The sequence below is a fragment of the Heliangelus exortis genome, chromosome 3 (assembly GCF_036169615.1).
Source record: "Heliangelus exortis chromosome 3, bHelExo1.hap1, whole genome shotgun sequence".
In the NCBI taxonomy this organism is placed as follows: Eukaryota; Metazoa; Chordata; class Aves; order Apodiformes; family Trochilidae; genus Heliangelus; species Heliangelus exortis.
Window position 1 is genome coordinate 57,434,146 of NC_092424.1, and position 24,321 is coordinate 57,458,466.

General features: G+C 37.1%; 1 protein-coding gene across 3 annotated transcripts in view; it reads right to left on the minus strand.

Moving 5' to 3' along the window:
• PEX7 (peroxisomal biogenesis factor 7) overlaps positions 1–24,321 on the minus strand; it is a 38,795-nt gene that overhangs the window by 2,211 nt on the left and 12,263 nt on the right. Inside the window, exons 6-10 of one of the 3 annotated variants that reach the window (XM_071740841.1) lie at positions 21,816–21,922; positions 21,299–21,412; positions 17,066–17,121; positions 12,466–12,530; positions 11,688–11,740 (exon numbers count right to left, since the gene is read on the minus strand). In XM_071740841.1, the coding sequence (XP_071596942.1) occupies positions 11,703–11,740; positions 12,466–12,530; positions 17,066–17,121; positions 21,299–21,412; positions 21,816–21,922 (380 nt within the window). In that variant the 3' untranslated portion in view covers positions 11,688–11,702. Of the gene's footprint in view, positions 1–10,634; positions 10,735–11,583; positions 11,741–12,465; positions 12,531–17,065; positions 17,122–21,298; positions 21,413–21,815; positions 21,923–24,321 lie in introns of those variants that run through there. The other 2 variants (XM_071740839.1, XM_071740840.1) reach the window with 2 other exon arrangements.

The window sequence follows — 24,321 nt, forward strand, 5'->3', positions numbered from 1 at the left end:
GATTGGTCCAAACATACTAAAAATTTAACTAAGAATGAACTTAAGAATGAATGCACAAAAATCTAGATCTTGTGCTGTTTCCTCTCTTTACAGGGCCTCAGGATCCTTTTACCATTGTATCTTAACACTTCAAGACCAAATCTGGACAACTTTCTTATACTTGCAGGGATGGAAAATTGTTATAGAAAATTTCCTTATGGAGAGCTGGGGAACAGAAAACCAAAGAACTTGACCAAAACAATGCAGGAAGTTCCTTCAAGACTTAAGCCAGGACTTCAGCCTCACACTGATAAGCTCTGAGATCAGTGTTGGGTTTTGTTGAGAAGAGAGATGTCTATTTGCTGAGCACTGAGAATCAGGGGTGGTGATGCTGCTTCAAGTACACCTATACCCCACTACTCTGGTAAGAAGTGAAAGCACTTGTGCCAATGGCATCTTATAAACACAGCAAGTCCAAGCTCTATTCCAGATGTAGACTTGAACCTAAAATCACAAAGCCAGGTTAATCTACTTCTATAGCATTACAGGATTTTAATAAATAACAAAGTTCCACAGAAGGTTACAGAAAATTAGGTTTGAAAATTACTTCATAATGCATTTTAGGGTCTGTAACCAAGTGAAAGGGTTAACCACACAGACAATTACTCAAGTAGATGGCCTATAATATGTATTCAGAAATTATTGTGGAAGACAAGAAGTAAGGCAAAAGTAAGAAGGAAGAGAGCTAAAGAGAAAAGGCTGATGAACCCCACAAATACATGCCAGTAAATCTGGCTGAATCTATCTTGCATTCTCTTTACTAAGTCCTTTCCAATTGGGATCACAAAGGATACTGTATTGGATCCTCTGCAAAAAAAGCTTCTTTCTGCTGCAGACTGCAATTCCTGTTCTCTTCTAGAGCCAGAATGAACAGCTGCACACTAAAAATTTGGAAATCAAACTTCAATATTTGATTTCAGACTATAATTAGCCCACTTTATGTTTACTATACTGCACTATTATTCATTTTTATTGCTTCCTTAGCTCATTCTACTTAGTTATTTGAAGTGCTTTCCATATACATCTAAATGGATAAAAAAAAAAATCTCTTGACGACTTGTCTGTCTATTCATACGACATAATAGAAAGCAGCTTTGTGTAATATAATGTTCTGCTGCATTGCAGTCTCCCAAACCATACCAAAAAAGAAAATTTGAGTTCTTTACTAAATGCTATGTAGAAATTGGCAGTCACATAAACCCACTGTTTTTTTAACACTCTCCACAGCTCTGGATCAATATCTGTATTTCTATAGACAACATTTCTACTTTAAAAAAGAAACAAGAAATAGAGAGAACATTTGGAAAAAATCCCATGACAATTCCCACCCGTTATCAGTGGTTTTAGCACCCTTGAAGTAGCCTCTGAACAAATTTAGTTACAGAATTATTTAATCTAGCAACACTAAGAATTAACAGGGAATACGAAAAGGGAGTTTGAAAAGGATCACTTGCAGTAATTTGCCCAATATGTTGACTTAATGATAGCACGTGAAGACTGAAAACATAACCAGCGAAGAAGAGGAAAATGAAATCTACAGCAAATAACAACGTATCAAGTTCCTGCTGCAGCACTAAGTCTGTAATAGAATCACCTGTAATCAGGGTCAGAAACCCTGATGAAAACACCCATGCAAAGGACAGCAAAGAGGTACGTAGGGGGAACTGGGGCGCTGCAGCAGGAAACAGCATTACCAAATGCAATAGCATTTCCATTTCTCTAATGATGCTTTTTTCAAAATACAGCCAAGACTGTAAAAGAAGAGGAACAACTGTAAGCTTACAGCATGCCAGCCAGCATGAGCTGATGGGCAGCTGCTCCGTGCCCCTCTGCAGTAACTCATTGATTATCACACTGCCTCAAATAGAAATTACTAAAAGGAATCCTAGGATGAGAAGAGGTGCTTATTCAGGCATCTGTTTACAAAATGCCTTCTTTCCTTTTGCCTTTTTTCCTTATGACCTGTCTTACTCAATAGTCTTATGAAATCACATACCTCTTCCCAGAAGAGGGGAACATAGAATATTGACTATAAGGACTTTAAAAGTATTTAGAAATGTCAGTTTTCATGTGACATATGAACATATTAAATTGATAATTTAAAGTACTTTAGCAATTTGGGGGGTTGGTTGGTTGTTTCGGGTTTTTTTGATTTTTGTTTTTGTCTTTTTTTAATAAAAATCAATGTAACTTAATTTAATTATTAAAATAGCAGCGGGAATTCCTTTGCAATGAGGGTGATCTAGCACATCACAGTAAAGAACTGTAGCATAAAAAAAAAAGCCACAGGTTCATAAAGTTTATAGTTTGATCAATGAGATTATGTTATTTCAGGCAGAGAAAATTCTCTGTGGTAGGATGATGGACAGTGAAAAACTGAAAATTGTTTAATACATTATTTGCATACCTGATAAAAGTTCTCACCATTAGCCACATGAAGGCACAGAGGTTTGTCTTCCTGAAAGACAAACTTCTTCCCAGAAACTTTTCTTCCCAGAAAATGTCTGCTGTCTTGTGGACCAACTTCACTCTCAGATTTAAGCAAATCTCACTCATTATTTAGATGGTGTATGATTTACATTTTTTTTTTAAGTTAACATGCAAACAGAGTAGAAGTCAGTTTATTTCAGTGGTAAAGAACTGTATTATCTTTATAGTATTTAATATTTTGGACACCCACTTGCCATGCAATTTTCACTGTAATTTATCAATATGAAATTGCTCTTGTAGCTAAATAAAATTCTACTATAACTACGTTTAACTATCAGAAACTTCAGGCAAAAGCAGAAGGAAGCTTCATTGTAAAATAAGAATATCCTACCTTAGACTGGCTGGTAAATTAAATCATGAAACAAAGCAAACAGATAGAACATTTTAAACCTGGTAATTTCAATTATAACTAAGGCTATGTGGGACAAAGGCAATCTAATAAAATTACATTTATGGCTTGTCTCTAATGTTTTTATTTCAGTACTGGTATATACACTAGGGGTACTGAACTGTTATTACTGCAGAATAAACATCATGCCAAGTCATCTGCCAGCAGAGATTTAAGCAAGTCTGTTTGAAGCACCCAAAATGGGGATCACTGTATCCCCTTCAAGCAAAGCCAAAAAGCAAGCAAACAAAAAACTGCAGTCATCACAGGAAGCCAATTGTTTGGCTAGAAAATCATAGTTAAACTCAAATGAAACAGCTATCCTGTATTTTATTAAAGTGTTTATCCCTGTTCCCGAGTATAACAATGTTTCCCAACAATTGATTTAATACTGGCATCCATTCATTTATCAAAGCCATTTCCATCGACTCACTAACTGATTTACTCCTCTGACAGGCCTTCTGTTTTCTATTCATCACAAGCATCTTGCTTTGCAACAGACTTAGACCTTTTCCAGTGCCTGAGGGCAATACATTCAATCTAGTGCAATTACCTGCATGACATTCTGCCTCTCTACTGTTCAGAAGCAAGAAAACAAGGGATATCTCCCAAGTTAGTGGCTTTTTTTCCACTGTTTGAAGGCACAATGAATCCCCAAGCCCTAACCAAGATGAAATACATCCAAAAACGTAAGAGCTCAGTGACCCCTTTGCGAAGGGGTTTAATCAGAAGTACAGCTCTCTCTAGATTAATATTTCTGGAAATATCTTGGTTCCACTTGTCTTCCAGAGTGCTCATAATTAATAACAGGATAAAACAGAAATGTGCCTCCAGTGTGACCCATTTCTCTTCTCAGCTTTTCTCCAAACCATTCCATTCTCAAATAAAACTGTAAGAACTGCCTGCTTTTTTTTTTCTGTCGAAGAGACAGCAGAAAAAGTATTGCTTCCATTAGTGTTGTTTCCCTTCCTTTTCTAGTTTCTTATCTTCTGTGGTTTTTAACACATTATTTAATTGTCTATTTACATAATTATTGCGTATTTTTGAGGGGTCCTGAGCATACTCAGTAAGCAGGTGGTATGGAGATTAAGTGGAGATAAAGCAGAGCACTACGTTTGCTACTCATCAAATTACTTTCACAGGTGATCATTAAACCGGTGGGTTACGTGCATAATGGATCATGCCTGAGTTTAAATGCATTCAATACTTATTTTGTATTAGAAAATCTGTATGAGTGTGGCCTTTTGTTTGGTCACCAGCTGCCAAGGTGAACTGCACACAAAGCCTACCCTTTTATACAAGAGTGAAAGTGATGAGAGTTTGTAAATTAAAACTTTTTATTTTCAATGTGCAATAAACCAAATTATTTTAAAATTTGCTTCTGAAAAATCCCACAAACTTATTATCTCCAGTCAAGACAGAATAAGACAATCCCTGGACCAGAAGTTCTTATAAAGATCTAGGTTCAAACTACAGTTTGAAGTGATGTTCCAAATAATGCTTAAGAAATCCATTTCTTAAGGAGGAAAAAGATAAAAGACTTGAGGGGCATTATTTTTCAGATTGAGAAGTTAGTCCACAAAGAAATATAAAAAACAGGCATTTGTCTCAGCATTTGTTTTGTTGCTCTGACATGGGCAACAGGAAGATGTCTTGATGGTTGTGCTACACATTCCTATGTGCAAGTCTTCTGAGTGCACATTTCATCTGTAAGATGTGATGGAAACCAAGATGCAAGTTGCAGGCTAGAGAGAAATCCTTGGAATCTCCACAGAATTTGTGGCAATTCCTCTGTACTCTGCAGGTAAGAGGAAAGACATCTCAGCCTTTCAAGAACTGTTTTACATTGCTAAAGTCAATCATAAATTCTGTAGAAGACACACTGGAACTGCAAAATGCCTTTCTGTGCTGATACTAACCCTGGTGACTGCAAATGCAATCAATATACATGTAGTAAACCTGTTCTTTAGTGATCCTATCCGATCTTTAAATTCATCCTTCAGCACAGAGTTCAGCTAAATTCCTTCCTTGTGGGATATAACCACAGACAAGCATGGACCAAACATTTTGGGTAACAGCTGCAAAGTCCTGTTGTCTTCCATTGACTTTCACTAGTGCAATTCAGTGAGACTTCTCAAACAGATTTATTGATCATGCAGAAAAGAAACACAATCCACTGTATTGACTAAAAGATGACTCTCACAGAAGTAGCAAGTATTTGTATGCTACCGCATCAAATACAACACACATGCAATATATTTATTAAGAAACTGCTGCTTCACACCTCTTCCCAGTACTTCAGAATCAAGTTTAGACTGCATTTTCCTCTCTGTACACTTGTAGCTTTACAGAATTGTGATGCCTGACAGCAACTTTTCCAAATACCCTTGGATGAGACTTCTGCTGGCAATGGCAAAGAGTAACCATTACTCATGAATATCTAGTTTTGACTCATTCAGTGAAAGTTTAATTTTAATAGTTTGGGAAAGACATACAATAAGCACTTGTAAGAAATGTCACCTCCCTTTCCATCTTCCAACTTGGTAAAGGAGTTCAAATTGGTTTAACATTTTCATCTGGTTAAATTTGGTATTTCCATACAAAAATCCACTATGAAATTAAATAAAAGCACAGATGCTGCAGGATCTTTTCATCTCAAAGGATCACTAAATGCCTAATTTCAGCAACACTCTGGAGAAAGGCCATAAGGAGAGCTAAAATTAAGTACAGATAGTGATATAAGTATAGCAGTGTAGCAGCCACAACAGCTGGGTAGAAGCTCTCAGCTCCTTGGCAATTAAGACATCAGAGCAAGTGATCAAAAGAAAAAAGCAGGCCAAGTCTCTGTTTTTCTGTAGATTTTCATAAGATGAAACCTGAGCCTGTTGAGGGTGCACAATTAACTTAAATGAACAGCAAAACACATAGCAAAACAGCCTCTGTAAAGACATCACCTGCATTTATATTTGGCTATGCTGGCTAAGCCAACTTCAACAGCCCCCATCCTATCTCTTCGTGTGCTTGCTCTGTTCACAGAGTGAACACACTCTGTGCAGCACACTGCACAAGCTGCACATCAAAAAGAGTAGCAGAACAAAGCCATACACTGAAACCTGACAGTGATCAAAAGCTTCTTCATAAAGCTGGAAGAACTTAGAACCTCCAGGGGATGTATCTCAAGTGTTTGACTATGGCCTCTCTCCAACTAGGTAAGAAATTACAGCTTTCAAAAATTTAGTGATACTGATGCCATGAGAAGTCATGATTCCATCAGTACAGTAACATTTTATGGGATCAACAGAAAGAAGCTACAAATCAGGCATCTCTGCTCAGGTGTAACTGCTCTGGCCAGGTGTAAGGAAGGAAGGAGCAGAGTGTTGTGTGGTACAACATGCTGCTCATACCCCACAGCTTTAAGGAGAAGAAAGTGGAGGTTCAGGGCACGTGGTTCACAAAGACAAAAGACAGTGTAACACAGAGCACAAAACTATTTTAATGAGTACTGCACTGATGTTACTGTCTCCAGATTATTTGGAACCATGAGTGTGCACTGCAGTACCACTCCTCACCATCTCCAAATGCAATACAGAAGAATTGTGGCCAGGCCCTTTCTCACACTGATATTTCTTTTAAAGCACGTGGAGCTCTGGGCAGTAAGAGAAACCAGTTTTATGTGAACTACTTCTTGGAGGGAATATTTACACAAGGAGGTGCAGCCACACAGTGGGCTAGATAAAACAAGTTTGCTTCCCAAACTATGTTGACACAAACAACTCTTTAGACAGCTAAAGCTGCCTGTTTGTACTATAATTATCATCCAAACACACACAACCACAATAAAAGAAAATTGTAAGTGATTACTGCCTGTATTATTGTTATTGTTAAGTTATTCTAAAACCTAGACTTCAACATGCATTCAGCTGACAGTTTATTTTGGACTACAGAACTGACATTTGGTTTACTCTCATTTGATGCAAAATGAATTTAATTTCCAAAGGGAGCACCTCAGTATTGCCTATCACTGAAGTCCTGGATGTCTAATACACTCTTCACATACCAAGTATTCTAAGATACTACACCCCTTGCTATCATTTCTGTTGAAAACCATGTATCCTTTAATTAAGAAATGTCATTGTTCATAGAGTAAAAGTACAGAGAAATGGAAAGATTCCTCTCCTGTTCCCATTAGATACTTAATCTTGATCTCAGCAGCAAGATAGAAAGCCTGGCTCAATGGAAAGCTTTAATGTCTACTTTCCTCTGGCTGCTTAACAGAGTTCAGAACAGACATGAAATGTCAGCTGAGAAAGGTTTTCAGATAAAATTCAGAGTTTCAGTTTATATACAGTTTTGTTAAACAATACAGCCTTAGAACTACAATGAAGTGTTGAGTATTTTTTGTCCACAGTTTAAAGAAATTCATGGTACATATGTATTTTCTATTCCTTACAAACTTACTAAAATGATTTCAGAATCAAGACAAGAAGTGAATGTTTACAGTATCTGTACTTTTTATCTGTGTCACTGATGGATTGCCTAAGAGACATCTAAATTAATTAATTACTGCCATATCACATTCAACCTACAACAGAAGGAAAAAGCCACTTTTAAATAAAGCTGCACAAATAACACCCAAAGAAGTTATGCTCATGCTTACAGCACAGCAAAATCCCAGGAAGAGCTAGACTTAAAGGAGTATTATATTTTAATTCAGCAGAGCATTCACAGATCATATACAGGGAAAGTAAATATAAGGAGAGAAATAAGAAATCTGATGAGCTACAGAGTACAACTCCAATATATGGCACAGCATTATCAGCCCCTAGCAAGGAGTAGTATATAGCAGATTACCATTTTTATATTTTCCACATACACCCTCTGCCTATCTAGCATATAAAAAAGTAGCAAGATTTAATTGCTTTTCTTATCTCCAAACTTTGGAAATAACTATCATGTCTGGTTTAAAAAAACTGCACTATCTTAAAACTGCTGACAAGGTAAATTGACTTGTTCGCTTCTTAATACTGTAGACCATCAAAAAGTTAAAAGATTTTTGGTGCTTAGGGTATTGTCACTGTTCTTGTGCATGCCAAAAGCTGTTCTAGCTGAAAGCTGGAGCTGGGAGTATTTTCTCCTAGAAAATCTGCCTTGCAAGCTCTCCCATCAGTACTTGCAATTTAACAGAGAAATACCCTGAATATCATGAGGATAACTTCTGTCAGTGCTTTGAAGAGTAAAATATACATTTTTCTATGCACCTGAAATTTTGTTTGTTAGTCTGTTAGAAAGTTTGTTGTCTGAAAATTTTTATGAGCCTGACACCAACATTATGGTGGGAAAAGAACCCCAAACAAGAGTTGGTTTTATTAAAATGCAAAGCTTTCAGCAAGCACTTACCTGACCCCAGATACTCCAAAATAGATATCAGAATCTTAATTGTACACAAAGGACTTTTCTGTTTTATCTAGCTAATACTTACCTTCACAACATGGGACCCATTCCTTATGACCTGATCTCTCTCCCATATGCTATCTCCCCTTAGCAGGATGCTGTACAAGAACCAGCTTGCCCGTCAGTACCTACTCTCTGCCTGGATTCTGTTTAAAGTTCAATCATTTTGACAGGAATATCTTTTAAGTCCTAGATCAGATTATCTACTCTGAACACTTTTTCAAAAGTACAGAATGATTTTCCTTGACATGTAAGAGGTAATTCAAAAATGCTGAGGTTCACCAGGCAAAGCCAAAGAAAATATCATCTGGCTAGACAACAAAAAAAATCGTTTAGAATGAAAGCAAAAGTTAATGACCTGAATGGTATTTGATTTGACTATAAATTAATAGCTAGTGCATTATGAATAAATACCTTGAATGCAAAGAGGAAAGATGCAGTTCAAATCTCAAGTCGTAACTCCTTATAAAACACACAGTGAATATTACAAACTATACAAATGACGAAGATTAACAATGAATGGGGATCATTATCAAGTCTTGATAGAGCCATGAAGGCAATCTACATATTTGGAAGATCACCATAAAATTTAAGCAAATATTGTTCATTGGATTGATGTACAAACCAGGGAAAGGTTGCAAGTGCTCATACTGGAAACAGCTATTCAGTAAGTGTTAATTTTTTATCTTGTTGCTATAGTTTAATTTTATCACAAGCTTTTAAACTTCTTTAAAAAAATAAAACAAAACGTTTACATTTTGCATTGATGTGGTGTCCAACGTCCACAATACATTAAATCAACTCAGTAGAAAAAAAGCAGAGGAATATGAAAGCTGTTGCAGATGCCAAAATTCTGCCTGGAAGGCACACTGGCATGCAGTGTATATGGATATGAAGCCCAGATTTTACAGATTTTGTGCTTAGAGTCTAACATCAAACTTGTAGAATTTCTGTGTGGAAAACCTAATACCTGGATGCACCACAAATGCCCCAATGTAGATGGGTATGCACACCATCATTTTCCTTTTTCCAACATACAAGTGCATATGCAACTGTTTGCTTTCAATCACCAATGAGCAGTTACTTTGCCTTTTTCCAAGAAGGCTACTCCACACATTGCAGTCACAAAAGAAATAATATCCACAGAGTAGCAACTCCAAGTCTGACAGATCATACAGAAAGAAATCATACCTAGCCAGACAGTCAGAGAAACACCATCCACTGAGACCCATTCTGTAACACACAGGGTTCTTTGTAACAGGCTTATACTCAAAATCACATCTTTGCCTTGTGCAGATCCATGGCAAAACCCACACCAACTTCATGGAAATCTAAATGGAGCTCAGAGCATGGAGTGATGTAAAACTGTAAGGCCTTGATGTACTATGCTAAGACTTCTGCTGCATTTGGACACAATTCAGCCAGAATCATACCTAAGCACTCACTTGGGATGAAGCTTTTAATTAATTACTTTCACTGTGAACTAGAAAGGAATTCAGATGCAAATTATATCTTTGGCACATTAAGTAGTGCATTAGTTACAGTTAACTTGGTGACAGTAATTTTTGTATGAAAACTGTAGACTTCCTCATTTTAAAGTTAATTACTAGCTTTAGTTTTTCTGCCTTCTGTGTCTGAAAAAAAAAAAAAAGTTTGTACTACAAACAACCATCTTCTGTTTACTAAACAGAAATGACTATAGCAACATAAGCAGGGGAGAACCCTACCACAACTACTCTGGATAAATACCCTGGATAAATTATTACCCTGGATAAAATGGGTGCAACCTATCCACGTCAGTAGCTGAGGGCTTTTGAATTGTAACTACATATTAAGATTGTTGTAGTAATCCAAATATTATGACATGCCAGGTCTAGGTATCATGTCTGACACTATCAATGTTTAACTTGACACTCTAAGTAGATGGAAGAAAGCTCTGTATCTCAGCTTGGCATTCTAGGTCACTCTCTATTACTCCTCCTTCTGAAACAAAATTACTTCATTTTCCCTGAGCTCACAGTGACTTTCACCTATCTGATTTTGCAAATCTGTCTGTCCTGCCCTCCCCTCCTACCCAATCTAAGTAGCTGCTTTATAAATAAAAATGGACCTGAAGTGAGGTTTATTTAATATTCGTTCAGCAGACTCACTTCCAGAAGCTTTCTGCAGTCTGATGGCTCTTACTTAGGATCTGGGTCCTGCAGTCCAGTCAAGACCACAGTGGTTATAACAGGCAAGTGAAAAGTAAATTTATCCCAGCTCTTACCTGACCACGGTTGTGAAGACTTAAATCAAGTCCACATGTAAATTCAGTATGATGCTCAACTGTTTCCAGCAAAGGATTAGGATTGGAGAAGTCCCAGAATCTACAGAGGGAAGAGAGAGGGGGAGAGAGGGAAAAAAAATTCAAACAAACCACAATTAAAGTAATTGAAAGGCCATTTCAAAAATATAATGCAAGATATTGACAAATCTGTTGCTGCCAGAGTATTAAAAAAAGCAAACTCATTCTCTTAGGAAATATAAATCATATTCCTGCAAAGCCATCTGCTGATTTGCATAAATTAAACCCCACTGTGCAAAACCATCTTGGACTCCTGTTGCAGAAACTGAGGTCAAAGTTGGCACTAAAGAGAAGCCATTGGGACAGTATTAAAGCAGGACAAAACATAGGCTAGAACATTCTTTTTGTGTTTCTTGATGGCTAGGGAATTTTATTCTTGAAAGGCATTAGCACAATTTATGATTCATAAAACAAGTCAGGTTTTGGTATTTTCCACTATGTGATTTTTATTTGCTGAAAATTACACCTTCTTTTAGTGATATCAGTTATTTACAGTCTCAAATTTGAGACTGTCTTCCTGCAAAACAAAATAGAATACTATAATTTAATAATAGATGTGTACTACAATTATCGGTTGCATTACACAGTTAATTCCACTAGTTCCTATTGCAAAAAGCAATTTTTTTTTTACAGTCTCGGTTGAAAAAAATTTCTAGAAAACAGATTTCTGATCTGCTCTGCTTCTCTCAGATGCTGCCCCATTAGATGCAATACCCCTCAGTGCAGTTAACAGCAAGGAAAAAAGAGGCATAAGAAAAGATGTAATAATCTCAGTCATGAACAAAGGTATCAGGAGTAGAGCTATCACATAGTAACACCCCAACAAGACAAACCACGATGGCACAAAAGGAAGATTTAATGGGTTTTTTTTTAATCTATATGCTGCTTAGAAAAGTTCACAGTCTGTAAAGCACAGCACATTGTGTGGGCTGGCAGCTCTAATCAGATTTTCTACAGCTCGAATTTTCTCACAGTGGTCAATCATATGCTTTATTTCTGTAACAACCACAGAGGCCTCTGTCTCACACCTGTTGGGGAAAGTGACAATACTTCATTAGAACAGCTCATTATCAGACCAACTACACTGAAAGCACTGCATGTTCAAACCAATTCAGGTAAAACAGCAAACACTGGAGCCAGAGGGGTCAGTTTGTTTAATGTGTGGATGTAATTTCCTTCATAAATGAACAGTGGTATCAGCACAATGGCTATGCCATAGCAACAACCCTCTTAACTTTTTCCTGGTACCTGAGATCTAAGACAAACAACTTACTTTGCAGGAGAGGGGACTAAAAGACCATCTCAGCATTTTCATCCTCCCACGTTTGTTCATAAGAAAGTGAAGCCACAAAATCTTGTTGTTTCTAAGTAATAGTGGCAGCTTTCCCTACCACAGTAGCTCTCTACTAACACTTCAAAGGCTCATAACTGAAACTAGGATTAAAGAAGACAACTTCAAATTTACAAAACAAAAACTTAGAAAAGACTTTCTGATAGATTTTTAAAATGGTAGTACAACTTGGGTGCTTGTTGTATGGAGTCACATTTGCAAAAAGTCAGAGGAAGCACAGTTTAAGAGTACTGCAACATAGTTCAAGTTCCACGGGCTGCTTGGGACTTTTGCTTGTTCAATATAAAATTGTTAAAGTGCAAAAAAAATTTAGTGTCTCAGGACTGAGAATTATTGCTGACAAGCTAATGATGGCTCTCATAACTCTGCAGTCCAAAATGACAAACATGATCTATATCCCACCTTCCCAAAGCAGCATGGTTACAACAATATTCTGCTCAGAGTGAAGTCCCATTGCATTCTGAAAACTTAAGAGCACAATAGAAGTCTTCAAAGACAGTGTACACCCCAGTATGACAGCTATGCCATAAAATGAAGATGCATTCACAGAAAAAATAGGTGTGCCTGCATTATTTTAATTGTAGTGTATCTACATGGTTAGCAGCATCAATGTCAGTGGGGACAGGGCAGACAAACATACACACTTTTAGGGTCCCTTACAGATTTGTACAGCCTGTACAATCAGAGGTGTGCCACAGAGGCAGAACAGCCATTTAAACCCATATTATGTACATTAAAACTAGCAATCACAACTACAGTCACATCTGCACTGACCTTAGACATCCCACAACCTATATGAGTGCATTTTCTTAAAACTTTTTTCACTGGAACTGTTGAAAGTATACCTTTTCCCTCATTTTTTGATAGTTTCTTATTTGTTTTACACATACTCCACATGCAATTCATAAGCTGCATGTACATTGTAAGTCAACTGCTTATTCTAGACAAGCCATTTCGTCGATCCTATGGATTCTATACTTTGTACCATAAAGATCTATCTTGCTACATACATATCCTGTGCTCCCCTATCAAAATACTTTCACCACACCCCAGTATAGTTTCTTCTACCTATCTTCTACCAGGTCCTCCTCCTCTCTCTACTCTTACCTCCTGCCCTGCCTTCACCACTGGCTGAGAAAAAACAGGCAGCAAGTATCATTACAGGCTCCAGTGTCAGAACAAGGTAGTAAAATGCACATGATGGGGAGATAGTACTGCAAGCTGAGTAGATAGTACCTCAGACAGATGGTAAATTCATGCTATGTCTTTTGCCTCCCTTAACATACAACTTAGGATTTCCCTTTCTTGTATGAGTTTCCATTACATTTGTACAAGCTTAATAAATTTACACTACAGTTGTCCTGTAAAACAAAGTTACCTGTAAGTTCTTCCTGCAAACTAGAAAAACTTCTGTCTGAGCAGAAGCTAGCATCAAGCTACTTTTGGACAGGACAATAAATTTCCTAAACCAGAAATAGTGTCCTGAAGAACAGGGCATGTTCACAAAATGAAGATATTTCTTGTCACTAAAAAGTTCAATCTGATTTAAGAAATGCAAGCGAGAATCTTAATTTAGGCAAGTACAGACCTTGTCTAGTGCTTTTATCTTAAATTAATACAAGGTACATCCCAAGATCCAACATTATGTGCTGCTCTAATTTTGAAGGATAAAGACATGAACCTATATGGGCTTGCTGGTGTACAAGAGTAACAACTTCATTGCTGCTGATACACAATAATTTAAGTGTAGTTACTAGAGTAAAGTTATCCACCACCTTACTCATTGTTCCCCCTTTCTCCCCAAAACACAAATTAACCAAAAGGGCATGTGAATCCCAAACTATATGGTCTCATCAGAGCTTCCAGATATTCCCCATCTTTCAGTATCATCATTCTCAGAGTGGAGCTTCAGTTCACTTTGACACATGCCCCACTCTTCATCAAGCACTGGGAAAGGTCAGTTAGCTAAAACTGGTTAAATCAGATGTCTGAGAAATACAGAAGTAGTTGTCAATAACAAGCAGATTAAAAAAATAATACAAGAACACAGGCATTTATTTGTATGTCAAAATATTTACCATGAAATTGTAATTCTTGTTTTAATCAAAAAAAGGAATCATGTAAGAGAAGAGATACGTTTAAAACAGGTGTATGAGTGAATTTGACTAACTCTATAGTTGCAAGAAACAGTTACATCATAACTGAAAATCCATTTTGAATTTTCTTGTTTCATCAGATGTAGTGCCCAAAATCCTGAGTACTGCTAGCAACTTTATAATGATGCAGGAGATAGCATCAACCGAGACATTCAGGGTAGGTTGTTCTACTGCAGTTTTCAGTTTCACACTAGACACCAAACAGTGACAAGCATTTTGATCAGCAGGAAACTATTTCCCTTTTGGAGGGAGGGGGAAAAAAAAAAAAAAAAAAAAAGGGGGAGCAAATGAGCAAACACCACCTTTTCACCTTCAAGAAAAAAGAAACATAACAAGGATAATAAACTTAAGTGAAAAAAAGTTTAATTTCTGTGTGGCATTATTCCAGAAGTTCTCAAGATTTCTTCAGGATCCAAGTTACTCAACTTGCACATAGTGTCAGAAAGCTGGAGACAGTGTTTTACCTTAAAGCACCTTGCAGAGATGAGGTCCACTATAGTACAACTTTCAGCAAAAATCACTTTTTGCTCAGAGGCAAGTTTCTGTGAATACATTTCAAGATCTGGTCTGATACCAGCTTAATGAAGTTCTGTAACTTATCAGATATTCTGATTTTGGTGAGCACTGCCTGTGCCTAATGCATGAAATTTTTTTTTCTTATACTAAAGAGAGTCCAAAAATATAAGTGATTCCAGTAAGAGATGATACTGATGTTCTTTCAAACTGAATTTTGATAGAGATAAGCTTTAAGAGCATGCATACAGACCTAAATAAGTCCCGGAAACGTTACAGTACTTTGTGCATTTCCTGGCATTTTAATGATTCATCTGTGTTAAAACTACATTTTAATTAACCTACATTTTTCCTGAACTCTTCCAAATATTAAGGATATGGCATAGACAAAATTTGTCTCAATAAGACATCTACTAGACAGGTTAAATCTAAATCATTATAGCCCAAATCCCAAGCAAAAGTATACATAAAATCCCAAGTTCAAATCTACATCCTCTTTTTCTTAACCCCTAATGTGAAGTTAGCATCTGAACTGGTTTTCATTTCAGTAGCTTTACTATAGTGCACACATGCAATCATTATACTATTCACAAAGGATGAAGCTAAATGTTGTTAACTTTGCCTTCAACCTACTATTTTTTGCTTTCAGATAGCCAGACCAGCTGTTCTATCTGAGACAAATGCAAACCCTGCCTCCTACACACCAGTTTGGTAAACTCATACGGGATTTGCATCTGTTTGGCTAAACTACAAAGCTTCAGTAACCTTTAAGATCACAAAGCTTAAACATTAAGTTATACTGTATTCAGTTATCTAGTATATGTTAATGCTTACAATTTTGAGCTTCAAACAGAAATGTTACAGAAAACAAAAGGACAGTATCATAAATAAGCTGCTGTTAAAATAGCATAGCTTGTACCAATTAATCTGTTTTTAAAGGACTAACATACCATACTGTTCTATAAATTACTATCAAATATGCCTAAAAGTGGCAAACCTTGCGTAGATTCAACAAGATCCAAAATTATTACTGTGTACTGGAGCCCTTACTTCTTTTCCACCTTTTAAGTATTTATCAAGTTTTTTTGTTCTTAAATTGAAATGTGTGTATGTACATGTGTGTACACAGACATGTCCACATGTACATTGTGTGCATACATGCATGTGTATACACGACAGCATGGGTACACCTATGAGCATGTGGAGTGTCCAGTGCATCCAATCAAATGCACATTTCTAAGTGAACTCTACTTCTTGCTGTGAGCTACATTCCTTCCTGAAAATAATAGTACAGGATATATGGTAGTGGTACAACATAGACATGTGGTATTATTTGAAACAGATGTTCCATAGTGTTCTGGTAACAAGTTTCTCCCACTATATAGATTATTTAGCCTGTGCCACCTTTTCTAAAGACTTTCATCTGGCCTCCTCTTGTTTGTTCACTCACACAAAACCCAGCAACTAATAGTTTTAGAAAACTACTAAAAATAGGTATTTCAGCCCTTCAACACTGCACTGTCCTTAGTAACATAAAATAATTGCTTGGCCAGAAAAATAATGCCTATAATGGTATGTTGTGAAAAGCTCCCCAAGTTCTGCATTTACAGACACACTGGTATATACCAGTAAGAGCTGTCCTCATCTTTACTGACAGCTTCTACAGATGAAAACATCAGAGCTGAAATTGCACTAGATTTTGGTACCACACAAAACGCCTTAGAGCTAAATGTGAAAGATATATAGTTGGTCTTGAAAGTGGAAATAGCATGACAACACATTCAAGTAACTTTAGTACATTAGCATGTTGATTATTAGTCTTATAGCAAAGACAAGGCCACTGGAAGAAACCAATTATCACTTTTTATTTTAGCCCTAGAAGCCTTCAGAGAAATTATAAACTGCAAACTAGCTGGTACTACATCTGTAAAGGATGTTAAATAAGATCCCATACCTAAGCTTCCACAGATCACTGCGTGGTACTCTATGAGAAGTGCGTTTTAAAAATAAAATCAAGCACTTCATACAAGGTGGAATGCTGATACAGTAGTCTACAAAGTTATACACACATGGGCATCATAGCACTTAGGCTGTCAGGTTGCTGGCAACCACCAGATGACAGTGGGTATCACTGACAAGGCACTACCCTTTATTACAGGAAGCAAAGGAACACCAATTAAGATAAACTTAGGGAAGGTGCTCAGGCATTTAACTTGTTTACTGAATTAATGACATGCCTATGAGGGACAGGAATATAATACAAGCTCACTATACAGTTCTAATCTACAAGAGAAAGGCAGTTGTTGAAAGGAACAAGTAAAAAAATACCGTACCTCACAGTAAAATCATAGGAGCAAGAGGCCAATAAGTTTGCATGGAATGGTGAAAACTGAAAGAAAACAAAACAGAGTAACTTTTAAAGTAATAGCATTGTGAACATTGTACAGACGTACTGTACGTAGAAAATTACCATAGTATTTAAACAGTCTTGGTAACTACTGCATCATGCTGCAACAAAACAAACCACACCAACAAATTTCCATGCCATGCTTCTAATTAAAAGGAATGCTCTATGGGATCCTCATTTAATCTGATTTCATTACAGCAGTTCCAAACAACACTGCTGTAAAGTTAAGAAATTTCATGACAGTCAAATAATCAGTCATTAAATTCCTCTTTTGGCCGATGAGTATATCTCATTATATAAAGTGAGTTTCAGAAAAGCTATGTGACCAGTTTATTATTTTCAGAGACAAAATTTGTGCCATGCTGCAGGGAATGTAAAATAAATTACTATCATCAATTCCATGACTTTAAATTTATTTTGAAGTCATTAACAGAAATTGAAAAATTTGAGAGAAATTGAAAAAATGAAGGCAGTATAAAATCACTTCATAGTTCCCCCTCTACTGCAGAGTACTTTACAGGACACAGGCTCCTATAGACTGTTGCAGACACATCTAAGAACTGCAGAATAAGGACACAGGTGAAAATCGTTCAGCTTTTTGATAGTCCTCAGTTTCTAACTATTTTAAAGTCTGTATTTCTCACCAGGAAATACAAAAGGCATTGACACAACTTCAGTTTGAATACAGGTCCCCCACAGCGTGGGGGGACCCCACGTGATAGGTAAGATTCTTCCTGCAAAACATGTGATATTATTCACAGTAAAATGTTAAGCCTGGGCTATTGTCACAATTGTCCAAGTTGCCGAAAGGGCAGAGTATGTCCTTGCATGCTGAACTCTGCTGAAAGATTTCTCTTTTCTATGGTAAAATTGAGGGATGTGTGTGCTTAAACTTTAGCCTTCCCAGACTTCTTACAGTTTTTCTAGAGGCAAAAAAAATAAAACCACATCTTTTTCTATTGCATCTCAGGAATAAGAATAATAAAGGGGAAGAAGCCTAACAAACAGCAAAAACTAATGGCATATTTCCCACATGCTCCCTCTGCATGTGGTTTCAGATGAACAAAAAAATATCAAAGCTGAAAAGCTTTGTCATTAATCTTAGCTATCATATAAACTTACTTAAGCAAACTCTATCAAAATACTTAGCAGGGCTACACACATAAGTTGACAGAATTTGTATAATGTCTTTCTGCTACAAAGAGAATATTTTACAATTCTCTTCCACTTAATTCTAAGATACTACAATTTTATCATCTGGAGGGTTGTATCTAGACAGAAGACCAACAAACACATCATCCATCCTGACCTTCACAGATCATTCATCCAAGTATCTTTTTTAGGTAAACTCAAAAGTCATAGCTACTTTTCAGTATAAGAGATTGAAGCCAGCTAAGAATATGAGACAGCCAACTGCACCAATATAAAAACCTGAAAAGGGCTCCAGATGACCTTAGTGTAGTTAGTAGATAACACCCTGGACTGTAGTGAAAGGCCACAAAGAATCTGCATGAATGCTGACTGTACTGTGTTGAGTAGGATTCCTTGCTAGCCTCAGATCTGAAAGTCAATGCAACCCTGAGCAAGTGAACAGAACAGAAAACACAGACAACTGAAGAGGGTGATTTCATGGTTGGTTTAAGCTACTTGAAAAGTGCACTGCTGCCGAGACTCATAGCCTTGCCTTCCCTTCCCACTTCAGACTGGGTACCCCTGCCTCCTTCCTTTGTGTCAGAGCTTGCAATTGTGTGGCTGAGCAATAAACTGAGCCAGCTTCGTGATACAGACAGAAACCAGTTCCTTTTAGGGACAGAATTTTTAGTGAGAGCAATCAGCTGAGCCAGCTTGCTGCACAGCTTTATAACTGCTAGTGTCAGCACAGTGTAGGGGAAGGGACACAGATAGGGACAAGTGCCTCTATTCAGGTAGCATGCTGGTCTCTCCACATTTAGTGTGACTGTTGAGTTTTACCATGCAAATGTAGATATGCCTCACCACCCCTAAGTGCTGACCCCAACTCTCTTATCTTATGTCATGTTTATCTTGAAATGGACAGCATGCAAAGATGGAACAGAAGTCAGGTACTCACATAATTCTCTTTTGCACATGTGGGCATATAGTCTCCACACCATATCCTTAAACTTAGTAAACTGATCTCAGAGGCTAGTGCAAAGAAAGTCCTACTGCTGGCCAAATCCTAAGAATAATTTCAAGGCATTTTAACAAAACAGGGAGGATGATGGGCCACAAAATGCAAATTTAGATGAGACGGTACAAAAATATAAAAAAATACTCTGCCCAGTCAGGCCAACAGTCTTTGAGCCCAGTGGGCCACATTTAGATAGCATCTTCTGTATTCTAGTTTGTACCAATCACCTCTGGTCCCCTCACCAGATAGCACTGAGAAGAGTCAGGCTTTGCCCTCTCTATTTCCCAGCCACTCATACACTGTGGTAAGATCTTCCCTAAGCCTCCTCTTCTCTACACTAAAAGCTCTCTCAGCCTCTCCTGGTGGGACAGAAACCCCAGCCTCTTAACCTTCTTTGCTAGGCCCTTTGCTGGGTTTATTCTAGTATGTCCATGTCTCCCCTCCATTGGGAAGCCCAGAACTGAACTCAACACTCCACATGTGGTTCACAGGTGCAGTGAGTAGTGATTGTTTTCCTCAGCCTGCTATCAGCATTCTTCCTAATGCAGCCTAGGATGATAGAAAGCAGAGAAATTAGGGATGCCATCCCTGGAGAGTTCTTCTAATATCTGTTTATTGACCAGCTGCTATCCACAAACCTGATGAGGCCACCTGTCTATGCAACCTCTTCTGCAGTGAGTTAACTCAAGTATACCATCCAGTGTGTAAAAGAAGCACATCCATCTGTTTGTAAACCCCTTTCCTATTAGTTTCATCAAATGTCCTACACTTCCATTATCACAACTAATGGTGAATAATAATTCTGCATTCACTTTCTTCCTTTTATCATGAAGACAATGTGCTGTGAACCCCTTACTGGAACAGCCATTTTTAAAAGATCCCACTAGCTGCCGGAGAGTAAGAATTTGATAGTCTTTATTGACTGATAATGTATTGATTCATTTGTCTCAATGGCTGTCAAATTCAAACTAAAAAATTATCTTTTTTAAAAAAAAAGTAAACAAACATCACTATTAAGTGTTCTTTTGCTATGAATAACATTTCACCAAGACAGACTAGAGCACGGTCATTCAGGACTTGTAGGAAAAAAGACTGGACAGCCACCACCAGTGGGGATGGGACAGCAGACAAGGGTAGCTGGGACATGGAGAAGAGGGAGCTTCTTAGGCTGTGTGGTCCCAAACATGATTTGTGACATGGAACCACTCCCTGAATCACACCCATTTTCTGACAAATTACAACCTATGTGCAGTAATTTTTAAAGCTGTTAGAAACACATCAAAATTCCAAGGGCATGGGAAGCAAAATACTGCCCCAGCATCTGCCAGCTCAGACTTCCTAGAAAATATTAATAAACACACCTGCTCTTGAAAGGTTTTAAAAATATTGGATATTATCCAACCAATATAAATATAAAAAATAGTAAGCACTGAATAAACTGAAAAAAATGCCATCTGTGCATCTGGAACAAATTCCTGCCAGTGAATGATTTAGTAGTACACAGATCCAGTATAGCAGTCTAGTTTTGCACAAATAAAGTTTCAAAATCTCTTTGAATATACTAACATTTTCTTTGTACACACAAAAGTACATATTCATAGCCCTCACTATCTTGCCTCATGTGAATATTCACCATTTGTATAGAAAGAAAAAGGCACAGCACCATTTAAAAATTATTAAAGGAAGTGTTTTCTCTACCTCAAAATTTTCATATAATTTACTTGAAGTAAACTTCCCAACCCCCTCCCAGATCTTGAACCCTCTCATGCTCCTTATGGAAATGTATGGACTTTGCAGATATCACTTACTTTGAAATCTCAGCAACCTGCTAAACATCAAGATGTTTTACAATGGCAAATTGAAGGTTTCCAAGAACAGTCACTGTAGCATCTACAATCTTCGAATCTGATGTTTTTTTCCAAGTTACTAGGTAACACAGAATATTACTGCTTTCCAGAACAATCTGTGTAACAATTCCTGGTGGTCAATGAGGAATAAAATGCAACTTACTTTCACTCTTCTGATAGCATAGGTATGACCCAGCAAGATGAACACTGGTTGCCGGATGTTCCGCAAATCCCAGCCCTTCAAGCTGCAGTCAACTGCACCAGTTACCAGCAAATTCTGATGATTTCATAAAAAAAACAGGTATATCAGGACAACTTAATTATTAAATCGCAGTGGTGGGTATGTTGGCTACAAAAGTCATGACAAATCAAGTGCTAGAGATGAGTAAGTGATAAATGAGGTCTCTGGTACGCAAGTTAAAGAGAGCAGAGAAATACAAACTGTTTCTCCAGTATGGACAATTCTGCCCACTACAAAAAAAATTAGGCCAAACAACTGACCTAGTGGGGTATATATCTGTTGGGACAAGGCTCTTCTAAAAATGTAATGGCACATGAGAGCAACAAACCAATTGGGCATGTTTTCATAAAGGAGAGATGAACTAATGTTGCAGTAAAAACCCACACTATTTAATGAGAATGAATAAATTAGGAAAACAGTGGGGTGAATAGGTTTATACCTCATCGTATTTGCACCAGTCACAGCTCAGTATCTCAGCCTGGTGGGCTGGTATCACAAGTTTGACTCCTGGAGCTTTCACATCCCAAACTCTCAAAGTCTGGTCACCTGAAGAAAAAAGAAATTGATTCAACATTGTTGAATTAGTTATGCAATACAGCTAATCCAGTAGTACTTAGCAGACAACTGTTTCTTAGCTGTATGAAACACAAACTATTATATGAGGACATGCGTGCCAAATAAAGCAAGTATATTATAGACACAGAGGTCAGACTGATGCAAAAAAGGGAATCAGAACTTACTATTGCTCTTTCATCAGAGAAAACCCCACAACAAATACAAATTCATGTTATTACTAACACTTTTATTTTTTTAAACTCTGATTTGATTAAAACGAGATAAAGTAAAGTACTTAAGAGTTCATAAAAGTAGGATTTAGGTCCATTTAAAAACTGACCTGGAAAACCAGAGTAATGAAAAAACTTTCTCTGCCTGCCAGCTTAGAAAAAGTACATTTACATATGCTTTGGGCACACAGAAACGTACATGGACTGTGCAAAACCTGCACAGTTACTTTCATTTACTGAAGTTTCAGAAAACAAAATCTGCTCTAATTAGTTCTGTTCTAATGTTATGCATTCTAAAGACAACAACTACTTTAACCTTGGAGCACATGCGCACACACACAAACACACACACAGAGGTCTTTGGAGCCCAAAAGGAGCCCAGCTTAAGAGCTGTGAATCACCTGAACTTCTCTCTTTACCTCCAGCCAGAAATTGTCTTCTACCCCTAAAGATCTTTACCATATAACCTTAGAAAATTCAGTTCTAGTGGCTTACAAAACCATGGAAAACTGCATCAGATGACAAGAGAACCATGCTCTTCAACTTCTTAAGTTGTGATACTCTCATTAACCTTAAATATTTAGCTTTGTATCAGCAAAAATAGGTTCTCTGGATTGTTTGCTTACAGAGAGAGAAAATTAATCTGAATTCATGACTATGACTGTTTATTCAAGAGACAAATATAATCTAAGCTGTATCAAAACAATCATGATTTCTACAGAAAACATGTATTGATACTAAATTTAAAAAAAAATTTACCTTGCTACTTCAGAAATTACTTATGTTTTCTTACCAGAAACACTCTAAGAAACCCTCAAATTGGTTGTTACCATGAATAATTAAAATTTTTATGTTGTATAGATAAAAACATTTTGATTGTTTTATTGCCCAGCCTGTCACTGGCCTTAAAATATACACCTGGGCACACAAAATCATAGCTCTTTTCAAGAAACTGGAAAATCATCCCTAGAGACACAATAATCATATGACTATTGCATGAATTACAAGGCCCAGTAGACTGCAAAAAGAGCTAAAACATTTTTTAAGTTTGAACATAAGAATTAAGCTCTTGGTTCCACCACATGATACAGGACTGGACTTAGGACTATGGTACTACACAGATCATGGGAAGCTCTTTGCTTTGGGGGTTTCTTGGCTTTTCCTCAGATTCCATGACTGTGAGAGATCCTGTGTGAAAATTTCCTACCTGAAAGGTAGGTCTCACATTTTTCAATCCCCTCACCTGTTTTAATACTGTCAAGAGCAAGACTGCTGTTCAGTATTTGTATAGCACTCCTGACAAGGACACCCTGCAGTCAGCTGCAGCCCCAAACATCACTACGGAGCTTACGAAAACAGGGCAACATATGGAGAGGAAGAAACATGATCAGCAGGGTTTTGGCAAAAAGAAGGAAGTCTGCCCATCCACCCACCATTAGTCTTGCTAATCCATTTGCCTGCACAGGACAGATTTCAGCTTGAGTCTTAAGACTTTTAGAGATATTATAATGGGCTTCTTAAAAAGCTTTTATTTCAATTTAATCTGATAACACAGATTTGAAGGGGAAAAACATATCTCACTACAGACAGGATCATTCTTCCCAAGCAAATATATAAATCCAGGTGAACTAGAATTAACTGCTACAGAGATGGGCAGCAGTTAGCATTATGAGGGCCAAAAACATTTCGAAAAGTAAGTTACTCAGCCAGTAACAATTTCGATACGAAGAAGACAATTACCCCAATTATTTCTTTTTCAGTAGAAAGTGCTGATGCATGAGAAAAAGAGTTCTTTTCCTGTTTGGTTTGTTTTTTTTTTTTAACTTCTTTGACAATGCTAAACTTGGCTGTTATTGATTCTGGCTGGCACTATTTGTAAAATGTTTGTAATTCAGTAGCATAAGAGGCAAGTGAACCTTTCTGTGAATAGAACAGAATGAATTAAAGCCAAAAGCAAATCCAATTTTTTCATTTAAGCTGCAAATGGAAGAATCAGATCAATAAAATAAAATAAATTATATGTAATCCTGGTACATTACACAATTTAATGAACTTCTTTTTTAACCTCAAACATCTTTCCATGACCTCACCATGTATGTATTTTTTTACATTTCATTTCAACAAAAATTGCTATTACAAATTTTTGAATTTCCCCATTTC